Below are 18,006 nucleotides of genomic sequence, written 5' to 3' on the forward strand. Positions count from 1 at the left end.
ACAATTAACCGAATTGAAAAAATACAATATCAATAATTAATCAAAAAAAGCTGACGCATCTCGAATATGAAATTAGCAAGTTTGGTGCTTTGAAATGTTTTAAAGGAGATCACAGTGCTCAGCGTGACGCATAGCCTCCAGAAAGTGCACGCACATTCAGAGATGCGCGCTGAACCAGACAGCTGGTGTAGCACGCCCGAGATACACAATTACACCCCAGTGCGTCCCTGTTTTGTGCAGCTGCTGAACCAGTTTCATTATTTCTCCGCTCCCCGATGAAAATATAGCTTGCACTGTTTAGCCAATCTTCGGAATATCCTGAATTGCAGTGCGACGCTTACCTGTGTGTGTACGCATGTGCGCCTTTAGCACCCCAGAGGACACAAAGCCCCTTCCACATTGCGCACACTTGAAGGGTTTCTCTCCTGTGTGGGATCGCACATGTTGCTTCAAATGGCTCGACTTCTTGAAGCCTTTATTGCAATATCCACATCTGGACCAAACATAGCCTCTGATCAATAAACGCATTCCTTCATACAAATTACAAATGTGTAGGCAATAATCATCAGCCTTGATTAATCCACTGCTGGACGAAGGCCTCCAAAAGACGTCGCCATCTCAAAGTCTTGCTATGCAACGATCCACTTAGCACATCGTGCACACGAGCTGATTTCATCACTCCGTTTCAAAAATGGATGTCCTCACGGGCACACGGTAGGCAATTAGTAAAAATTAAACACCTTTAAAAAAACATTTTTTACATTAAATTCCATTTTATATTTGTTCACGTAATATCAGAGAACAAAAATGACGCTCAGAAAGATAATTTAAAATTTTTTTACGTAGTAGTTTACTTACATCAATAACGCTTTTCTAAAAGAATAAAGTCAAGACTAGTCACCGGTAGGAGCGGCGTGTGGATTCCTCTCCGTCGGACTGATATTCAGATTGCTCTGCAGACAGCTGCACTTCATGCTGGGAAGTCTCCTGCAGGGACTGCAACAACAAAACAGTTTAGCTTTTATTTCTTGCGCAATATTAGGTGCATTAACCCCCCCAACCACCCAAAAAAAACCTCCAGCATTTTAAAAAGTTTTATATATATGTATCCCCCCCAATCATATCCCAACTGTGCTATCAGCACCTTGTCATGAGATGACATCATTCGGCGTCAAGTCATGCAAAACTTTCACGAAGCATTGCAACCTTTCGAGTTAAGAGAACTGTTGACGGAATTGGACATCACAGACATCCTTTCAAATGACCTCTGGCCTACACAGCAGAGGGCATGCATTTTTCACCTGCTCTGTATATGGGAGTAATGTTTGTCACACAATAGTCAAGCCAATATTTTTATTCCCATAGCTTGAATTTTTGCCAAATTAAGTTTAGAACCAAATTTAATGTGATGCCATTTTTTGTGCAGCCATTGGAGACCATCAGCTCACTGTATTTGAGAACCTGGTTTTGAACCCAGCATCTCAGCTGTGCCAGCTCAGTGCTACGACCTCTGCGCCACCTGGCCACCTAAAATAAAATCTGGCATATCACGATTTCATCGATTTGTCAATCCGCTGCTGTATGAAGGCTTCCACAAGCCATGTCAATCATGGGGTTTATTTGACCATACTTTATCAAGTTGGTCAGTGTGCATTGGTGAAAGTGGGGGGGAGGGGGGGGGGAGATTGGCCTCAAAAGACCTGTTCAGATATTCACTGCCAATGACATTAGCTATGGCTCGGAATCAAACTCAGGTGCCCGGGTTCATAGCAGAATGTGCTAACCACTGCTCCACTCATGTTACAAGTACAACATAAAAAATCTATTCTGAATGGTAATTAAATGGAAATAAATAAATGCAGACCACCCAAAGCTTGGACTCAACGTAATGTCTAATTCCAGACAGTCATATTCGTGGCAGAATTACACTTAATTAATACGCCATTTTGCGTACAATTTTCTTTTAATCCGAATTCAAATCTCAGGGGAGCGGTGGTGGAATTTGCAAATGACTTGGACAGCATTGTAAGTGTGCACGTACCGTCAGCATCTCTTGCGAGTGATAGGTCGTCGTTAAAGGCTGGCTCTCGAGAGTGCTGGAAGCTTGCAGTTGCTGCACAGCTGTGAACTGGCCCTGCTGGCCAAAGCTCTCCGTGATTGTAAATCCTGCGATACAGCCACGGGAGGATGAGGTTAAAAACCTATTTTGAATGCTCTATTTGCTCTGCTTCTGCAACACATGACGTGATATACATTTCATTATTTATAGTACCCTCACATGCCTCTATCTTGCTATTAAAAAATATTCTAATGAGATGCCATTTACCATGCTCATTGCTGACATTTGCAGACACTTAACATGCCCATTAAACCTACAGACTAGAAATACTTGTTTTCTCAAGGCTCTTGTGGCTAGGTTGGCACTACCTACACTTGTTTTAATTACAGGTAGCAAGTCTCCCACTGTCAATTATTAAGCATCATGGACTGCTAATGTATTACTATTTCAGTGTTCATTAACGGTTTTCAACAGCAGATGTTTTTTGATGGAAAACAATTTGTCATTCCATGGGGAAAATTACCGTAGGGTTGAACTCTTACTTTAAAAATATATTTTACTTCAGCACTGTGCAACAAAGCAAGTATGCTTCTCATGCCAGAAGTTATGCCTTGGAGACTTTCACTTACCCTGAGTAAGCGCTTGCTGTTCGTAAGTCTGCTGGCTGAGAGTCTGTTGCTCAAACTGATCCATATTTGCCTGCAGCCCATGTTGTGATGTTACAAATTCTTCCTGAGACAAAGCTGGTAGAAAAGGGACACAACACCAACACGCTCACGATAAACTTCACAGTATTTACTGCAGATGTCACAATACACGCTATTCATTTGGCAGAGAAGTAAATTATATGTGCATAGCAGTCACCGTTCTTCACGCGACTTACATGTCCCTTGCACGAGCTGCTGCTCGGTCAGCTGTTGTGTTTGTTCCAATCCGATCAACGTTTGCTGCTGAGCAGACTGTTGCGGAGCCAACCCGAGCAGTGCTTGCTGGTCAGAAGGCTGCTGCTGACCCAATCCCAGCATGGCCTGCTGCTCGCTGCTGACCGTCGACTGCTCCGGTGTGAGCACAAGCATGCCTTGCTGCTGGGCACTGATGGCGGACGGCTGCTGCAAGCTGTCCCCCTGGTGGCTTGCCATGTCCTCCATGTGCTCGGTCGGCAGCGTGCTCTGCTGCTGCAACTGCTGAGCCAGCTCATACCTAGGGAAGCGATGGATTTATGGATTTTACCTATTGGAAATATTTTGGCAGGCTGCGCACATTTGCTCAAGCGCAACCTGACCAGATAATCACTTCCTGATGGTTTCGTAGGACCAAAATGCCATTCCAAATGCAGAAATGAGAGGATATTATCATGATGCACAAGGAATTTATACAAGAGTAATTATCGTACACTATGATACTATGATAATTAATGGTACACGTGCAGCCCCCTCAATGGATGGCTCGGGTCACTGCTGGTGGAAGGGCCCCGATGAGAGGGAACTCTAGAAAGCCCCTCTACAGAGCACGTGGCCTATTTTTCCACGCTCCAATAGGATATTGTTGATTAAACTTTTAAAAGTTGTGAAATCTGAGTTATAATATACGATGTAGCTTATCAAAAATGCATAAAGAATTATAAAATGAAATACAAGTGGGTTTATACATTATCTGCAATGACTGGTTGTCGAAAATCTTTAACATATTCTCAAACGGTGTTCTGACCTGTGCGTCTTCATGTGTTTTTTGCAGTTGACAGACGTCTTGAAGGTTTTCTGGCAGTAAGGGCACATAAACGGCCTCGTCTCGCTGTGTGTGGACATGTGGCGCTTGAGGCTGCCATTGGTGGTGAAGGTGCCATCGCACATGACGCATTTGTAGGCCTTGAGGCCCACGTGCGTGCGAATGTGGGCCTTCAGCACACCCGATGACACAAAGGAGCGGCTGCACTGCCCACAGCGGTAAGGTTTTTCCCCCGTGTGAGATCTGTAGACAACAAGGTCACAAAAGAAATGACAAAACACTGCTCTGGCCTTTGATCAAAGCGCTCGGAATGCACCCCGATTAATACGAGATCTCGGAAGCCAAGCAGGTTTGAGCCTGGAGGATAGTGTTGGATAGCCGACCGCCATACGTAAGACAGGTGCTGTCGCCTGCTGCAGGCCTGCATGATCAGCAGATGGTAGTGCAGCCAAATCCACAGCTGTACCGCACTTTAGTGCAACGTACATGGCTCCCCATCTTTATCAAACCGCACTGACCAGCATGTTGCAGTATGGTGCAACAGCCACAAACAGCAGGACAAGGGAAGGCCCTCATCCAGCAGTGGATTTATCAAGGGGCTGTACATAGACAGAGGAGCCTTGCTATCATGTAATATTCGATGTGTGTATACCAGAGGCAACATTTATAGGTACGTTGATACTTTGTAAAAACATTGACCGAATTTATTATTTTTCAAGCAGGGCAGACATGCTTATTTCAAATCCAGTTATTGTAGCCCATTACAATTATAAAGCTGAACAATTATCTTATAAGGAATTAAACTTTATGAGGGCTTTAATGGATGGCAGTAACCATGATAATCAACTATCATGGCATTCCTAATTAGAAACTAAAATTTTGCCTCGTGTTTGTTTGAAAAATAAATTTCATACTCATTCCTGTAATGTTGTGCATTTGCAACGCTGCAGTTGGTATGGCAAATTTTAAGGGCATCAACGATTTGAATTCAATGTCTTCAAATTTCACTTTCAGAAGGTTATATATCTTATAACCCTATTTTCACACAATCATATCTAACCGTAAAATGCTCTGACCAGTTACAGAATCATTCTGACTTGCTGCAATTAGTATTTAATGCATGTATAGATTTTATACTTGCTATGAGCTCCACTTAATAACTATAGCAATTAACTTCAAGTGCCCACTATAATAGTTACTTTAATGCACTTTTATATCTTTTCCCTTGAAGTGTTATTCTGTTCGACTTCTATACTTACAAAATATTATCGTGTAGGTGTAGACGTGTATTATGTTACATTTATTCAGAAATGAAACTAAGCAAACTTTTTTTTCTAAATTATAATCTTTGAAACGGATTGTGGAGATGGTAACATTTACAAATATGCTATTTTTTTAATCACAGCAAATTTAATGCACACAGTGCACCGATTCATCCACAGGACGTGGAGCTCCGGAAGCAATATTTACCTGATATGCTGCTTTAAGTGGCTTGATTTCTTGAACGCTTTGTTGCAGTAGCCACAGCGATAAGGCCTGTCTAATCCTGATCCATCTGACAACATTCCATCAGGCAGGTACTGGCTGTACATGTGACTGCTGCGGGTAACTTGCTGGATCAGCCCTGCAAAATGGGGATAAGAGTTGACGAGTCAGATTGAGACAGACACTTCAAAGCAGCCTCCATTCACCATCTCCCACTGCTCTCTATGGGACAGGTAATGTTGCCAAATGCATTACGCTGCTGCTGCTCACCAGACCATTGAAACTCCTGTTAAAAATTCAAAAGGAGAGAACTCTGAACGATGTCAACTTCAAATTCGCAGTTAACGCCGCACCACTCAAAATGTCTACGCGACAACATTTCCGCTTGTGTAAACGAACGTTGACTTGACGTGATTTTCGTATCAGGGTCCGCTATTAGCTCTATTAATAAAACATGACCAGTAAACAATTACTTGTATGTCAAAGTGTCGAAATAATATTGCGGGTCATACCAGACTCGGTGATGAGTATGGGCTCTTGCAAAGGTATCTCTGGGAGGCCCATGTCTTGCTTTGGCAGTCGGCGCCGGCTTGGCTTTCGTGGAAAGCGCTGCTTTCTCATCTGCGCATCCTTAAAGTGAGACGCTATGTGGCTCTTTCTGTGGCCCGATGTGCGAAACTTCTTGTTGCAGTGTGGACAGTCAAATGGTTTGGCGCCTAGCAGGAGCAAATGTGGACAATAACAAGTAAGGATTTTGGCACTTTAAAGAACTATTGATTTTTCTTGCTCACTTGCAATTACAATAATAGCCAATGTTATCTTGTTTCTGACCCAGGTCTCCCTTGGATAAGATATATGGCGACTCAATGAATTCCAACCTGTTTATCTAACGCACATCCAGCTGTGAGTGACCGCGCGACTGTGATAAATGTTCATGTTCTCGAAGGGAAGGAAAGCTGAAATTTGGCACGAATAGTTTGACTTCATGTAAAAATTCAGTAAAAAAATCCAAGAACCTATTTTATTTATTGTGAATCCCGCCTTCTAAAATTATGGGCAAACATTTGATGTTTTGTTTTTAAAGCTAAACCCGTGAAAGTTTCCACATTCATACACTTGGCAGGGGGTGATTTTGATATAAATTAAAAAAAATTTTCCAACATTTTAGATATAAATTTGTCAGGAATTTTTTTTTACTTTTTAGATTTAGAACCTAGTCGTGCAAATATTTTGTGTCTGGAGGTTTTGAAGTGTCATGATTACAAACATGAGATCAGACATTCCACGACTCATTTTTCAAGTGATTTTAGGAATTAGACACACATAAAGCTTAAAGGTGGACAAAGCCCACAACCGGTTACTGGTGCGGTACATAAATGAATGGTGAAGTGTTGATTGCAAAACTATTCTGTCCCTAAAATATACAATCGAGCACTGTGTAAATTATGTTAAATGCAAAAGAAAAACTTCAAAATCAACATGAGCCATTTTCGAAAACATTGTCGCATTTGCTACCATAAATTGATATTTAGTTTGCGTTTTTAATCTGAGACCCGTGTCAATTCATTGGTGTCCAAATGTTCAGTAAATGCAGTGGCGCTAAGAGTACTGTGCTGGCCAGCATCGTTTTGCATTTGTGCCTGCATGCAATAAAGCTGTAACAGCTAAAATTTATTTTTCCCTACCTACAATATAATGAAGAATCGTCACCCTCTGTCCTTTTACTGCCCTACGCTGGTCATGTACCCACCCTCCCCCAACACCTTCCAAACCAGAGCAATGTTAGGGCTGCCCTCCCCATCCTCCCAGGTTAATCCTTGCATGGGCCTCTCAAAAATTATCTCCTGTCTGCAGCGGCTTTAGGGCTGGCTGCGTTAATAGCCTGGCCTGACTAATTATCTCTAAATCTCTCCGACCTGACCATCAATTAGCATGCAGATTCCTCGCTTTAATAAGCTGCTCCCTCCCGCCCGTCCGAGCATCGCCTCCTCCATTTGGCTGACAGGGCGCAGGCACACTCGGCGCACATTCTAAATGATGTTTGCCCCTAAATAATTGGGCCTTTGATTATGAAAGGGTTTCAAATGCGGGAACTTTTGTATCTTTAATGAAAAGTAATTATCATCATTTCTGCATTCTTGGCCAATTTCAATCCCTAGGCCGATTGTTTCTATTAAACCCTTTGCTTTTGACGACACTCGGGATAATTAAGCGGCTCTTTTACCTTTCGCCTTACATCCACCTTTTGTGCGGCGGAGCCAAGTGTCTGACATTTTATAGCAAATGAGGACACAATATTTGAAGGTGTGAATGAGAAATTAATTTTAAAAACAATATTTTACACCATTAATTTCAAATGTCATTGCAATCCAGATAGCTTTTTAGTGCTTTACTTTGCATGCAGCCATAACCCTCTGGTCGGAATGCTTAACAATCAAATAAAAATCATTTACAAACACCGCACAGAACACAATATATTTGAAGCAACATGATAAAAAAAGAAATCATCGTAAGGTTGATGAATTAATCTTGCGGCTTTTTTTTCTGGAAGTGTGCAAAATCCACCGCATTTAAATTTTATTCGCATTATTAGCAAATAGCCATTATCACAATGAGCGCTAACTGCAATTGAGGATAAGACAATGAATGCATCTGTGGACAAATGTGTCTGCAGAAGGGTGAAGAGAGCAGCACCACTGCCACTCCACCGGCGGCGAGAATCACTCATCCCCATATGTAATTGCATTTCACGTTCTGAAGGAAAGCCCTAACAAAGCCATAACGAATATTAATGATGTGTGACATTCTAATATGTTAATTTTTGACAGATTAAAGTATTGCTCGCATAACTTTTTATTTCTACATGAATAATTGATCCATGCAATTTAGTTCCAGGCATGCATGTTAATTTCCTGAATTACTTCTGTAATATGCAAATTCTCAAAGGCCCCGCACCTCTTGACGATGAGACAGGTGAAAATTACTAAACAAAAATTACTTTTATAGTCACATACATTTCACACTCTGCTGTACTTACAATCCATCTTCCGCTACAAAATTAACTTAATGTCTAGGTTGCAATTAAACACAAACGTTACAGCTAGAAGCATCAATATAAAATTTACAAACAGCAATTCTACATAGCGCAATGGGTAATATTGTACAGTTTGTGCGTTATGGTAATTGCACCCGATTAAAATTTCAGGTACGTTTTTCATTAATTTTTTTGGTATAATTTAAGAACCAAATTTCTTGTATTTAATAAACACATGCCTATACTGCATACCACATATTAAAATAACATGTTCATTTAAATATTCATTTGTAATTGTTATCCATCTACCCCCCCCCCCCCACCAATGCTGATTAAACAGTTGCATTAGATTATAGCACAAAAAGTAGCTTGCAAATGTTATTCAGAGAATTATTAAATAATTTTTAAATATAATTGGGCACTTCCTTTTCATGGTGATTTTACCAAATGCTTCCAACATTTTTATGCTTGCAATGGTGCAAGATTTTACAAAGTCAAACCTCAATTATTCTAGGTTAAAAAGACAATTGACAACAGAGTTTAAATATAAATAAATGGATGCCGCTACGTTAATCATAGTTTTAATCAATTGAATACCTTGTTTAAAAAAAATACAATTTCCGACGGAAACTTTGCATCGTATCTAATCAAGACTACCTGCAGTAAAACACTGGGACGTTGCTTTTGTTATCAATAGGAGACTGGAATCTCTCCCCCCATTCATAGGCACCACGAGTGTGTAAGCAGCCCAGGAGTAAAATGTTTGAAACATGAGACCTTTCCCCCAGGAGCCATTCACAATGTTTAAGGAAAGTGGTCAGTTAACACCTAGTAGGCTTTCGCAACCAATATTATCCATAATCCATAAGGCTTTTGGGTTAGATCGCGTACATATAAGGCGCATTTATATTTACGCAAAACAAGAGGCAGTTATTGCAATTTGAAAAGGAAATGATGGAAGTGTATATGTCTATTTGGTCAGTGGTAATTTCATGTAAAGGAAATGTTGAGAAAAAACGTAAATAGGCAACTGATAATGTTGGGAGTCAATGGTGGGGCCGTTGGTGCAATGCACTTTGAACTTGGATATCGGAGTTTGATTCCTGACCACGGCTAACGCGAGTGGGGAGTGATATCTGAACCAGTCCTGCCCCCCCCCCACTAACCAGCATGGTGACATATGGCCAAACAACCTCCATGACCGACACGGTATTGGAAGGACTTCATCCAGGAGTAGATTGACAAAAAGGCTCGAAATGAAATGATGTTGGAGAGCATTACTCATTGTAAAACTAGTCAAATGAAAGCGAGAGTTAAGCATTTGGAGTCCTATTCCTAGTGTTCAAGAATTTATCCAAAGAAGCCGCCGATTTGCATTCTTAAACATTTAATCTCTCCAAAACAAGATTGCTGCTCATTTTTAACTACAGTACGGTTTTGTTCATATATATGTTATGAGAACAGGTGGTGAGGTTTGTTATTTTATCAGCCAAACCCAATACATATGCGAATGAACAGAAAACGACGATTAATCATTTACATGTACGCCCACACAAATACACGCTCACACACACTTCCCATCACACACTTCCCACTCTCCAACTTTGGTTGGAAACTGCCATTCTGTTTTCATTTCTCAAGCCTAATGAACATCTTTTGGCCAATACATTGATTGATAATGTTCTTTTTCTGAGTTTACATCGATTTCCCATTTTCTTTGCCAACTATTGAGAAATGCCGCAGCAGAAATCAAAAGAAAGACATGATGTAGATGTTCCTTAAAAGAGAACACTGGTAATGAACCCCGTGTTAGCGAGGCTTGTAAACGACCATAAGAAGTTACCTATCAACAACAAGGAGCAATCACGAAAAACATACTGCCCTATTATTACGCGACGTCAAAAAATATAGCGTGGAAGCCTGCAAGATTTCTGTAAGCCAGTCATAATCAATTGCACCCTGGGCTATAAAGACAAGACGCGCCATCATCGCATTCCGCATAATGCATAGAAATGAGGCTGTCGTGTCCATTCGTAACAGAGGGCAGCCGATCTCCTGGCTGAAAATGTCACAAAGAAGCTGCCACACAATTAGCGCCTGCAGACAGGAGCGTCAATTACAACCGTAGCTGATTAATGAAATGAATCACTCTCCCGGCCTTTCCTGAGCAGAATTAATCTGGTTAATCAGAGGTAATGAGGTCCCGACCCTCAGCAAAACCAGCGCTTTTCTAAAGTTCAAATGTCCCAACGGTCGGCTAAAACACAAATCTTTTATCCTGCAATTATCATCCGATTATATATTGTTAGTGTTGCTTTGTAATAATAAAACACCCTAAACTTGTAATAGCAATCACAAAGGATCTGCCAGCTATTGCCAGATTTGTCTTACATATTGTATTATAAATAATGAAAGCTCATGAAACCTTAAGCTGTTTATTATTAGATTCCTGTAAAGTAAAATGTTTAAAATGGCTTTCAGCATCAATTACAAAACAAGCGTACGGCATTAGCATCACTCTTCACATAATAATACAACACCCAGCAGGGAAGGGCTACAGACACCTTAATTGTTCAGAAACACTTTAGACGCCTGTGCATTTTAAACAGAAATTAAGCACTCGCCCCATTACAAGCATGATACACTGATAAACAACGCACGACCGTTAATTCGCTCAACATTTGCGCATTTAAATATACGCCAACTTATGCATTTCTTACACTCACGTTCCCGATCTATTAGTTATCGCCAACTGGGACTGAATATCAAATTACTTCAAATGTTTTATTTATCAGTTCAATACCCCTTTGGCTCGACATTTCGTGATTAAACTCTTTGTTAGAAACCTCTAAATGCCAGCTTAATGACTACAAATGCGGCATACCAATAGATGTTAACAAGAAAGCTATAGCCCAATTGAAAATTTATACGATATGGCAGCAACAACCAATAAAATGCGTGAAGTTCACTGTAGTTCACACTATTAGCAGCAGGAGTCACCAGAAAGCTACAAGGCCTATCAGGGAGGTCTGCAACATCAATTCAAGTGATCGCCATCTGTACTTGTTCTTTCTGTGCTCCCTTGGGAGAAGCCATAAACTAATAACGCCTCACCTTTTCCAGGGGTAAAAATGGATAGTCACCCAATTGAGCACTGATGTACTTTTTGCAATAAAACACTTTCACATAACAGGCATACTGTCATTAGGTTGCAACATTCAATCCATCACCCACAAACTTCTATATAAACCTTTGCTTCATAGGCAGGCCAGTAATATAACATGATTTAAATCTCTTAAAATTCCTCAGTTATATATTACGGCACAATTTAATGGCACATTCTCCAAGATGTTGAAGTGCCTCATCTGCAGTGCGTCAAAATTATTGACTTTCAGCATCCAGGACTAACACAAGAAAAGTTTATTGACTTAATAGCCACGACATTAGAGGGCAAAAGGGATATTCGCTGCATATGCCTGGAGCAAATAAGACACATCCTCTGTATTATCGGTCAAATATTCAGCTGCAATTCTGTTGAGAATATCCAAGGTACTTAAGCACTAGCTATGCACACATTACTGGCTTATTATATAAACTGACTCACAATGCAGAATTGTAGCATAACCTAGCATTGACCTGCATTTGCTGCCAGACAATAACATATGATTGCGGCTGATTTAGTGCCTTACTTACAGTGGCAAACTTCCGAATTGTTGGGTATTGGCCCACTGGGCTACATTCTTTGCAACCGCATTATTTTACCCAATTTCTATACATATAAAAGTAATACATATTCATAATTGTTCGTTTCCCCCCGTGGGATTTTCTGTAGCAACATCTGGATAGATAAAACATTTACTTAGCATAACTGTTTTTTGGGATAGAGGTTAGGAAGTATGATGTGTGATTATAAAAGATGGTATAAATGTGGACTGCTTGTGCTGTTTTGCTTTAACATTTTTTTTGTGCCAGCGTCGGTCCGATATTTTAGTCAGTGGAGGTTACCATTCACGTACATTTACATTTAATAACACAGCAACTGCATGGGGCTGCTTAATAAGCCATGTGTTCAATTTTGGCAGGCACTGTCATATTCTGTAATAGGTATGTAAAATGCAATTCAATAAAGATGACATTCATAAATGTTGTTTATGCTCATTCTACCCACACCAAGCATACGAATTAAGGAAATTACTAAATATTTCATGTGTTTTAACTTGTTCAAAAATGCTAATGTTCATCAAACTTGCCACAGGGATTTAGCTGTCATCTCACTGCATATACCGTGTAATATTTGTTTTGCAAACAATTATAGAGAAAAAAAATGTTGTTATGAGAGAAAACGGATTTGGTGCATTACATAAATACAAATAAAGCTCGTATTGTTTCATTTGTTAATATGGCCCCTTGTTCTGCCTTCCTTTAACCAATTCACATTTGTATCCAACAATAAAACTGAAATTTACATGAAAGCAACAGCACTCCTCTTGCTTTTTCTTGAGCAGATAACCACAACGGCGGACCGTGCCGTTTAAAATCCGAACTAAATGATACAAGAAGTAATGACTTGTAATTGTCTTGCTAGAGTCTTAAATGCAGATGGTACATTAGAAAGCAATGCTACAGATAAATGGGTTAATGAGCTAACAAATGATTACGAGATGGTATTGGCGCCCAAACAAAGACAGTCAGGAGAGGTCAGCATCAGGTCACTAACATGCATCACTTACCCCATGGGTAATACAAAACAAACTCTTAGCCTTTCATGCACATGGTAGTTTTCATTTGTATTCTACCTAATTTACGGATGCATGGTATAGAGTGAAAATAGAGGATAACGCTCCCTAACCATTATTTCGTAGTAGGGTGTCTGTATGATAACCGAAAGCTATTCTTTTAACTACTCTACCATATGTGTTGTTACGGACATATACACTCAGGATTGTTTTTTATCCGTGAAATGGCATGGATACGGATTATCAATATTTCATTTAACCAAGATTAGCTTTCAATGCTTTTCAACTAAGACGCCACGGTGGCGAGATGTTAACAACCTCGTCCGATACCCAGGAGCTTGTGGGTCCGATCCATGTTCTCCCCGTGGTCGCGAGGACTTTTCTCCGTGTCCTTTGGTTTTTTCATTTCACATTTTTAAACGTGCGGTTAAAGTATTTTGCTGCTATACATTTCCACATAAGCCACGTCGCTGAGCTATTATTTGTGGCCAGGTCACTTCTGAAAAGAGCTATATATGATAATTGTTTTTTTACCCTTTTATCTGGCTCAGTGGGCCTTACCTTGTAAAATAGTATATAGTTTAGTTTTATTTTAGTTTAAGTGTTAATGAACTAATTTCTTTCTTCTGTGATGGGGGGTACAATAACGCCCACAAAGGTAATCCAACATTATCACATTTATTTGGCCTTTCCCTAGAGAAAATGTATCAAAGTGATTAAAAGGATGCTTACAACATGGTACTAAAAAGAAACTGTGCTAAAAGGATCCGTTTAGCATCACACCGGTCACGTGCGTGACTCGCCGCCTCTTCTGATGGAGTCTTACGCGTGACGTCATCGGGCTTGGAACGTAACTTTATCGTCGCTAATTAAATACATTCAAAGGAGAAGCGCGTGATTGGAAAGCGTTTGAGAATACACACTCACAGTATTAATCTTAAGACAACACTTTTTGTACGTGCCGAATGAAAACTGCAGTTTAAGGAATCCGAAGGTAATTTGCTTCCTCTGAAGAAAAATATACAAGCGAAAGTGCAAACGCAAGCCAAGCAAAGTCAACAAAGATAGAAAGAAAAAAAGGAAAACATTAACTCAAATGAAAAAAAGTGCAAACTATGAGCACTGATGATGAACCAACATCTGCTAACCAAATGCGACCAACAGCCTGTACTGACGGCTTGTAAAGAAACCACTATACACATTAGGGGCGTAATAATTCACCCCCCCCCGCACCAATCCCTTCCCCCCCCCAAGCGATGTGATAAACCGTTGTGATTCAGGGCCACGATTTGACTCAAGAATCTATTCTTTGTGGGTGAACATCGCAGCCTCTGGCAGCCAAAGGTCACATTAATCAATTACATTCAACAAATATAACCAAAAGTTTAACACGTAGGCTTTCGCGACCAATATTATCAATAATCGAGGTGTTTTGGGTTAGATCACGTAAATCTAATTGTGATTTAACATGCCATCACCCGACAAAGCCAATTCGTAAGGTTTGTCATGTAAATACATCCCAATTAGTTACTAGTTCAGCACACCGGTGTATTGGAGAGTAAACCCACACAACATGCAATTCAACACATAGTTGACATTAAACAATGAATCGATGCAACATTACAGCCCTACGGACAGCGCTCGACACTGCACGCATTAACATGCTATGTTGCCCCGATACTTGTTAAACACGGTATATCCGGTTATGAAGCCGATGCTCGTGACAAAATGTGGCTGCTGTCCCGACTATAAGACAGTTGTTTTTTTGTTGTTGTCAAACTGAACCCAGGTTGTGGACGAACAACTTGAAAGCAAGATAGTTTGAGGTCTCCACGCTCGCCCGACATTTTTTTTGTGTCAGAATAGTTATTTTTTGTTTCACCGAGGAAAAGATCACCCACCATTTCACCACTGGAAAGGATCACCCACCATTGTACCACTGGGAATGATTGGCAGACGTGTACAAAGTATCCAGTAGAAACTGCTGGGAGCACATCGAGATTCCAAACTGCCTCTCACTTTGAAGCTACGTGTCCAACTTGTGTAAGCTTTGCTCCGAACAACTACGATGTGCAATGTCCTGACAAAGCACAGTATGTCTCTACAGAATGCACACAAAGCATATTAAACCATCAGGCATTCGGTTTAGGAGTTATACAAGGTTTTTTTTTATAAATCTAAATTTGCAGCTAAAAATTAATTTAAGTCCACTCTATTTTGCTGACATGAATTGTTAATGAGATTGAGTATTAATTGCTGCAGAATAGTGCAGAAAGTATGCCCACGCTCAAACAATAAGCAATGTTCCTCCCAATTGATGGTCATGAGCCAGTCGTGAAATTTCCATATCCTTCTGATGGGGTTTGTTTGACCATACTTTCCCATTCGCATCAGTACAGCTTTGTAGAGGGGTGATCAGGGCCGGTTTCAATACCAAGCACCACTGCTGTTAGCCATGGCTGGGAATAAAACTCAGGTTACCTGGCTCGCGTAGAGCATTAACCACTGCGTAACTGTTCCACCCCTGGTCACCAAACTAGTATGCCATTTACAGTATACTATCCCACGATAGAAATAGGAGCTGCTCCTAAATGTGTACAATAATATTTCGATACATAAGGTACATTCGAAAAAAATCACGTGTGCCGTTCCGATATAATTAATTTGTGAGTCGGTGAAAGAGGTTCACGTAGCGCAACTCACCCGTATGAAGTCTTATGTGGACTTTCAGGCTACCCTGGGTTGAAAACAGCTTGTCACACAGGGGGCACATGAACTCCTTGAGACCGGTGTGCGTCTTGCGATGCGCGGTTAGCGTGCTCTTCACGGCGAATGCGCGGAAGCACTGCGTACACTTGTAGGGCTTCTCGTGCGTGTGGATGCGGATGTGCCGCACAAGATCGCTAGGCTTCTTGAACTCCTTGTTGCAGTAAGGGCACATGTGCCAGCGCACGCCATTCACTCTTCGCCACGTCCCTACTGCAAACACAAAACATTGTACATTACAAGAGCCTTAAAAGATTTCATCAATTCATTCAAAACAGATTTTCAGACTAGCGACCCACCACTGTATGTCTATCCATGTATCCTTGTCCGTTTACATATACGAGCACACAATTAGTCACCCTCATATCTGCTTAATATTTTCGTACCATAATTGTCCTATGATCAGCCGAAAAAGAATCTGAGGTAACTTAACGTTGCAGGGAATTTCTTATTTACCATATTGACTTATTTTCGTGCAATATTTTCGATTTCTCATGTGACAGTTGTTTTTGCTCCGGTGTCTATTTGCTTCATTGCTGAAGTTTATTGTATTGGATTTGCTTTTGCAAATTTTGGTGACCCAAGTGACTCTCTCCAAGGAGGCTATCATGGTCTCTGTAGTTCTTGCCTTAAGCTAAACAAATACATTTGAACTTGGCCAATCTTCTTTGATCAAATGCAAATTATTACACACTGCATGTGCCTGACTATTACGTAACACATACCATGTGACACAGACAGCACCAATTCAAATTGCGAGGATCCCAATTTAAATAACGGCCATGTCACGTAGGATCACATACACCCACACACAAACACTGCAAGATCTCAATCTTAAATTGTATCATCCTCTACATCACTTTGGATGTGTTTACAAACACCAGGTGCTCGTGGCACACAGATTTTACTTGTATTTGAACAGAGAAATTGGTATATGTGGAAAGACATATGTTAAGAGGATTGCAGATTTGGAAACACATTACTGCTACCTTTTAAACAAAGAAAGCTGGGCTCAATGCATCGTTGAGGTTCAGTGTTCGCTTCCCACAAAACTGGTGAAGACCACAATGAGTACAGTATAGCTGTGAAAATCAATGTACAAAATGATTTAATTTTGGTCCATATGGTTTATGGAGATTTTTATGTGTGCCAATGCTCATATGCGAGCCAAAAAGTGTAATGTATTTGAATGTCAAATGTATTGCATATCCCTAACTGCAAGGAAAAGATGAATCAATGTTAAATGATTTAAAAAAAATTTAAACACATTCTCACTGCCTTGCAGACGAGGAAATCTGAGCTCAGATCATTATTGCAGTTAGTGCCAAGTTACCACAACACACCTATAATATGCATTGCACTGCAAACTCTGTAACACGGTGATTCAATTGGTTCAAATGGCTGCTTGCTATTATATCAATCAGTCAATCTTGATAAAGTGTATTTCACATCAATAAAGGTGTCTCAGAGTGGTTTACACAAAATTTAATTTACGTGATATGCCACGTCTATATGCACATGGCACTGCGATCATATTATGTGTGTATGCTCACAGAGTAGCGTACAGGTGTATTGTACTGCAATTGAATGGTAAGTATAAGGTGCTAATTAATTAGTTCAGATGCACCTTGTGCTATTATAAGCACGTGGGAGCAGGTATACACCTACATGTGTGCGTTTACAGATACTATATAATAGGATTACATGGGCATGTGCAAAGGAATTAATTTAAATCGCGTAACAAGCACATTATAGTTCTTCTACATTAATTATCTTTACCTTTGCCGTCCCCTAAAATTCACTGTGAAAAATATGTAGACTGCATTAGCTTTTCTCCTCATTGTTACAATGACCTCGTTCTATTTTTCACCAATTTTTAACCAGGTTTTTAGTCTGTCCATTTTAAAATATGGTCCAATAAAACCCAGGGTATTAAAATTTATGACTTGGAAGTTGTTATTGCTATGTCCGCTACAAACGCATGTACATTTATTACTGTGCGGAGCTAAGGTTTTTTTCACAATGCACATTACACTCACCACCACACACCCAAGTTGCTACTTGTATACATTACCTATACTCCTCAAATTTTTATGGGACACCATTCCAGTCGACATTTGTTACAACATTTTTTTACCTCTAAATTTCAATTCGCGTCATCATTGAAAGCTGCTTCTACAATGGGATGCAGCGGCGACGCA

General features: G+C 40.3%; 1 protein-coding gene across 7 annotated transcripts in view; it reads right to left on the minus strand.

Annotated features, from left to right (window-relative positions):
- The window catches only part of ZNF236 (zinc finger protein 236), a 47,620-nt gene that overhangs the window by 17,032 nt on the left and 12,582 nt on the right, over positions 1-18,006 (minus strand). For 5 of the 7 annotated variants that reach the window (XM_078868498.1, XM_078868495.1, XM_078868500.1 and 2 more), the window contains exons 10-18: positions 15,743-16,018; positions 5,782-5,985; positions 5,255-5,408; positions 3,767-4,027; positions 2,943-3,259; positions 2,689-2,802; positions 2,042-2,166; positions 902-996; positions 342-493 (exon numbers count right to left, since the gene is read on the minus strand). In XM_078868498.1, coding sequence (XP_078724624.1) covers positions 342-493; positions 902-996; positions 2,042-2,166; positions 2,689-2,802; positions 2,943-3,259; positions 3,767-4,027; positions 5,255-5,408; positions 5,782-5,985; positions 15,743-16,018 — 1,698 coding nt within the window. The remainder of the gene's footprint in view (positions 1-341; positions 494-901; positions 997-2,041; positions 2,167-2,688; positions 2,803-2,942; positions 3,260-3,766; positions 4,028-5,254; positions 5,409-5,781; positions 5,986-15,742; positions 16,019-18,006) is intronic. The other 2 variants (XM_078868497.1, XM_078868499.1) reach the window with 2 other exon arrangements.

This window comes from Lampetra fluviatilis, chromosome 26 (assembly GCF_964198595.1).
Source record: "Lampetra fluviatilis chromosome 26, kcLamFluv1.1, whole genome shotgun sequence".
NCBI lineage: Eukaryota > Metazoa > Chordata > Hyperoartia > Petromyzontiformes > Petromyzontidae > Lampetra > Lampetra fluviatilis.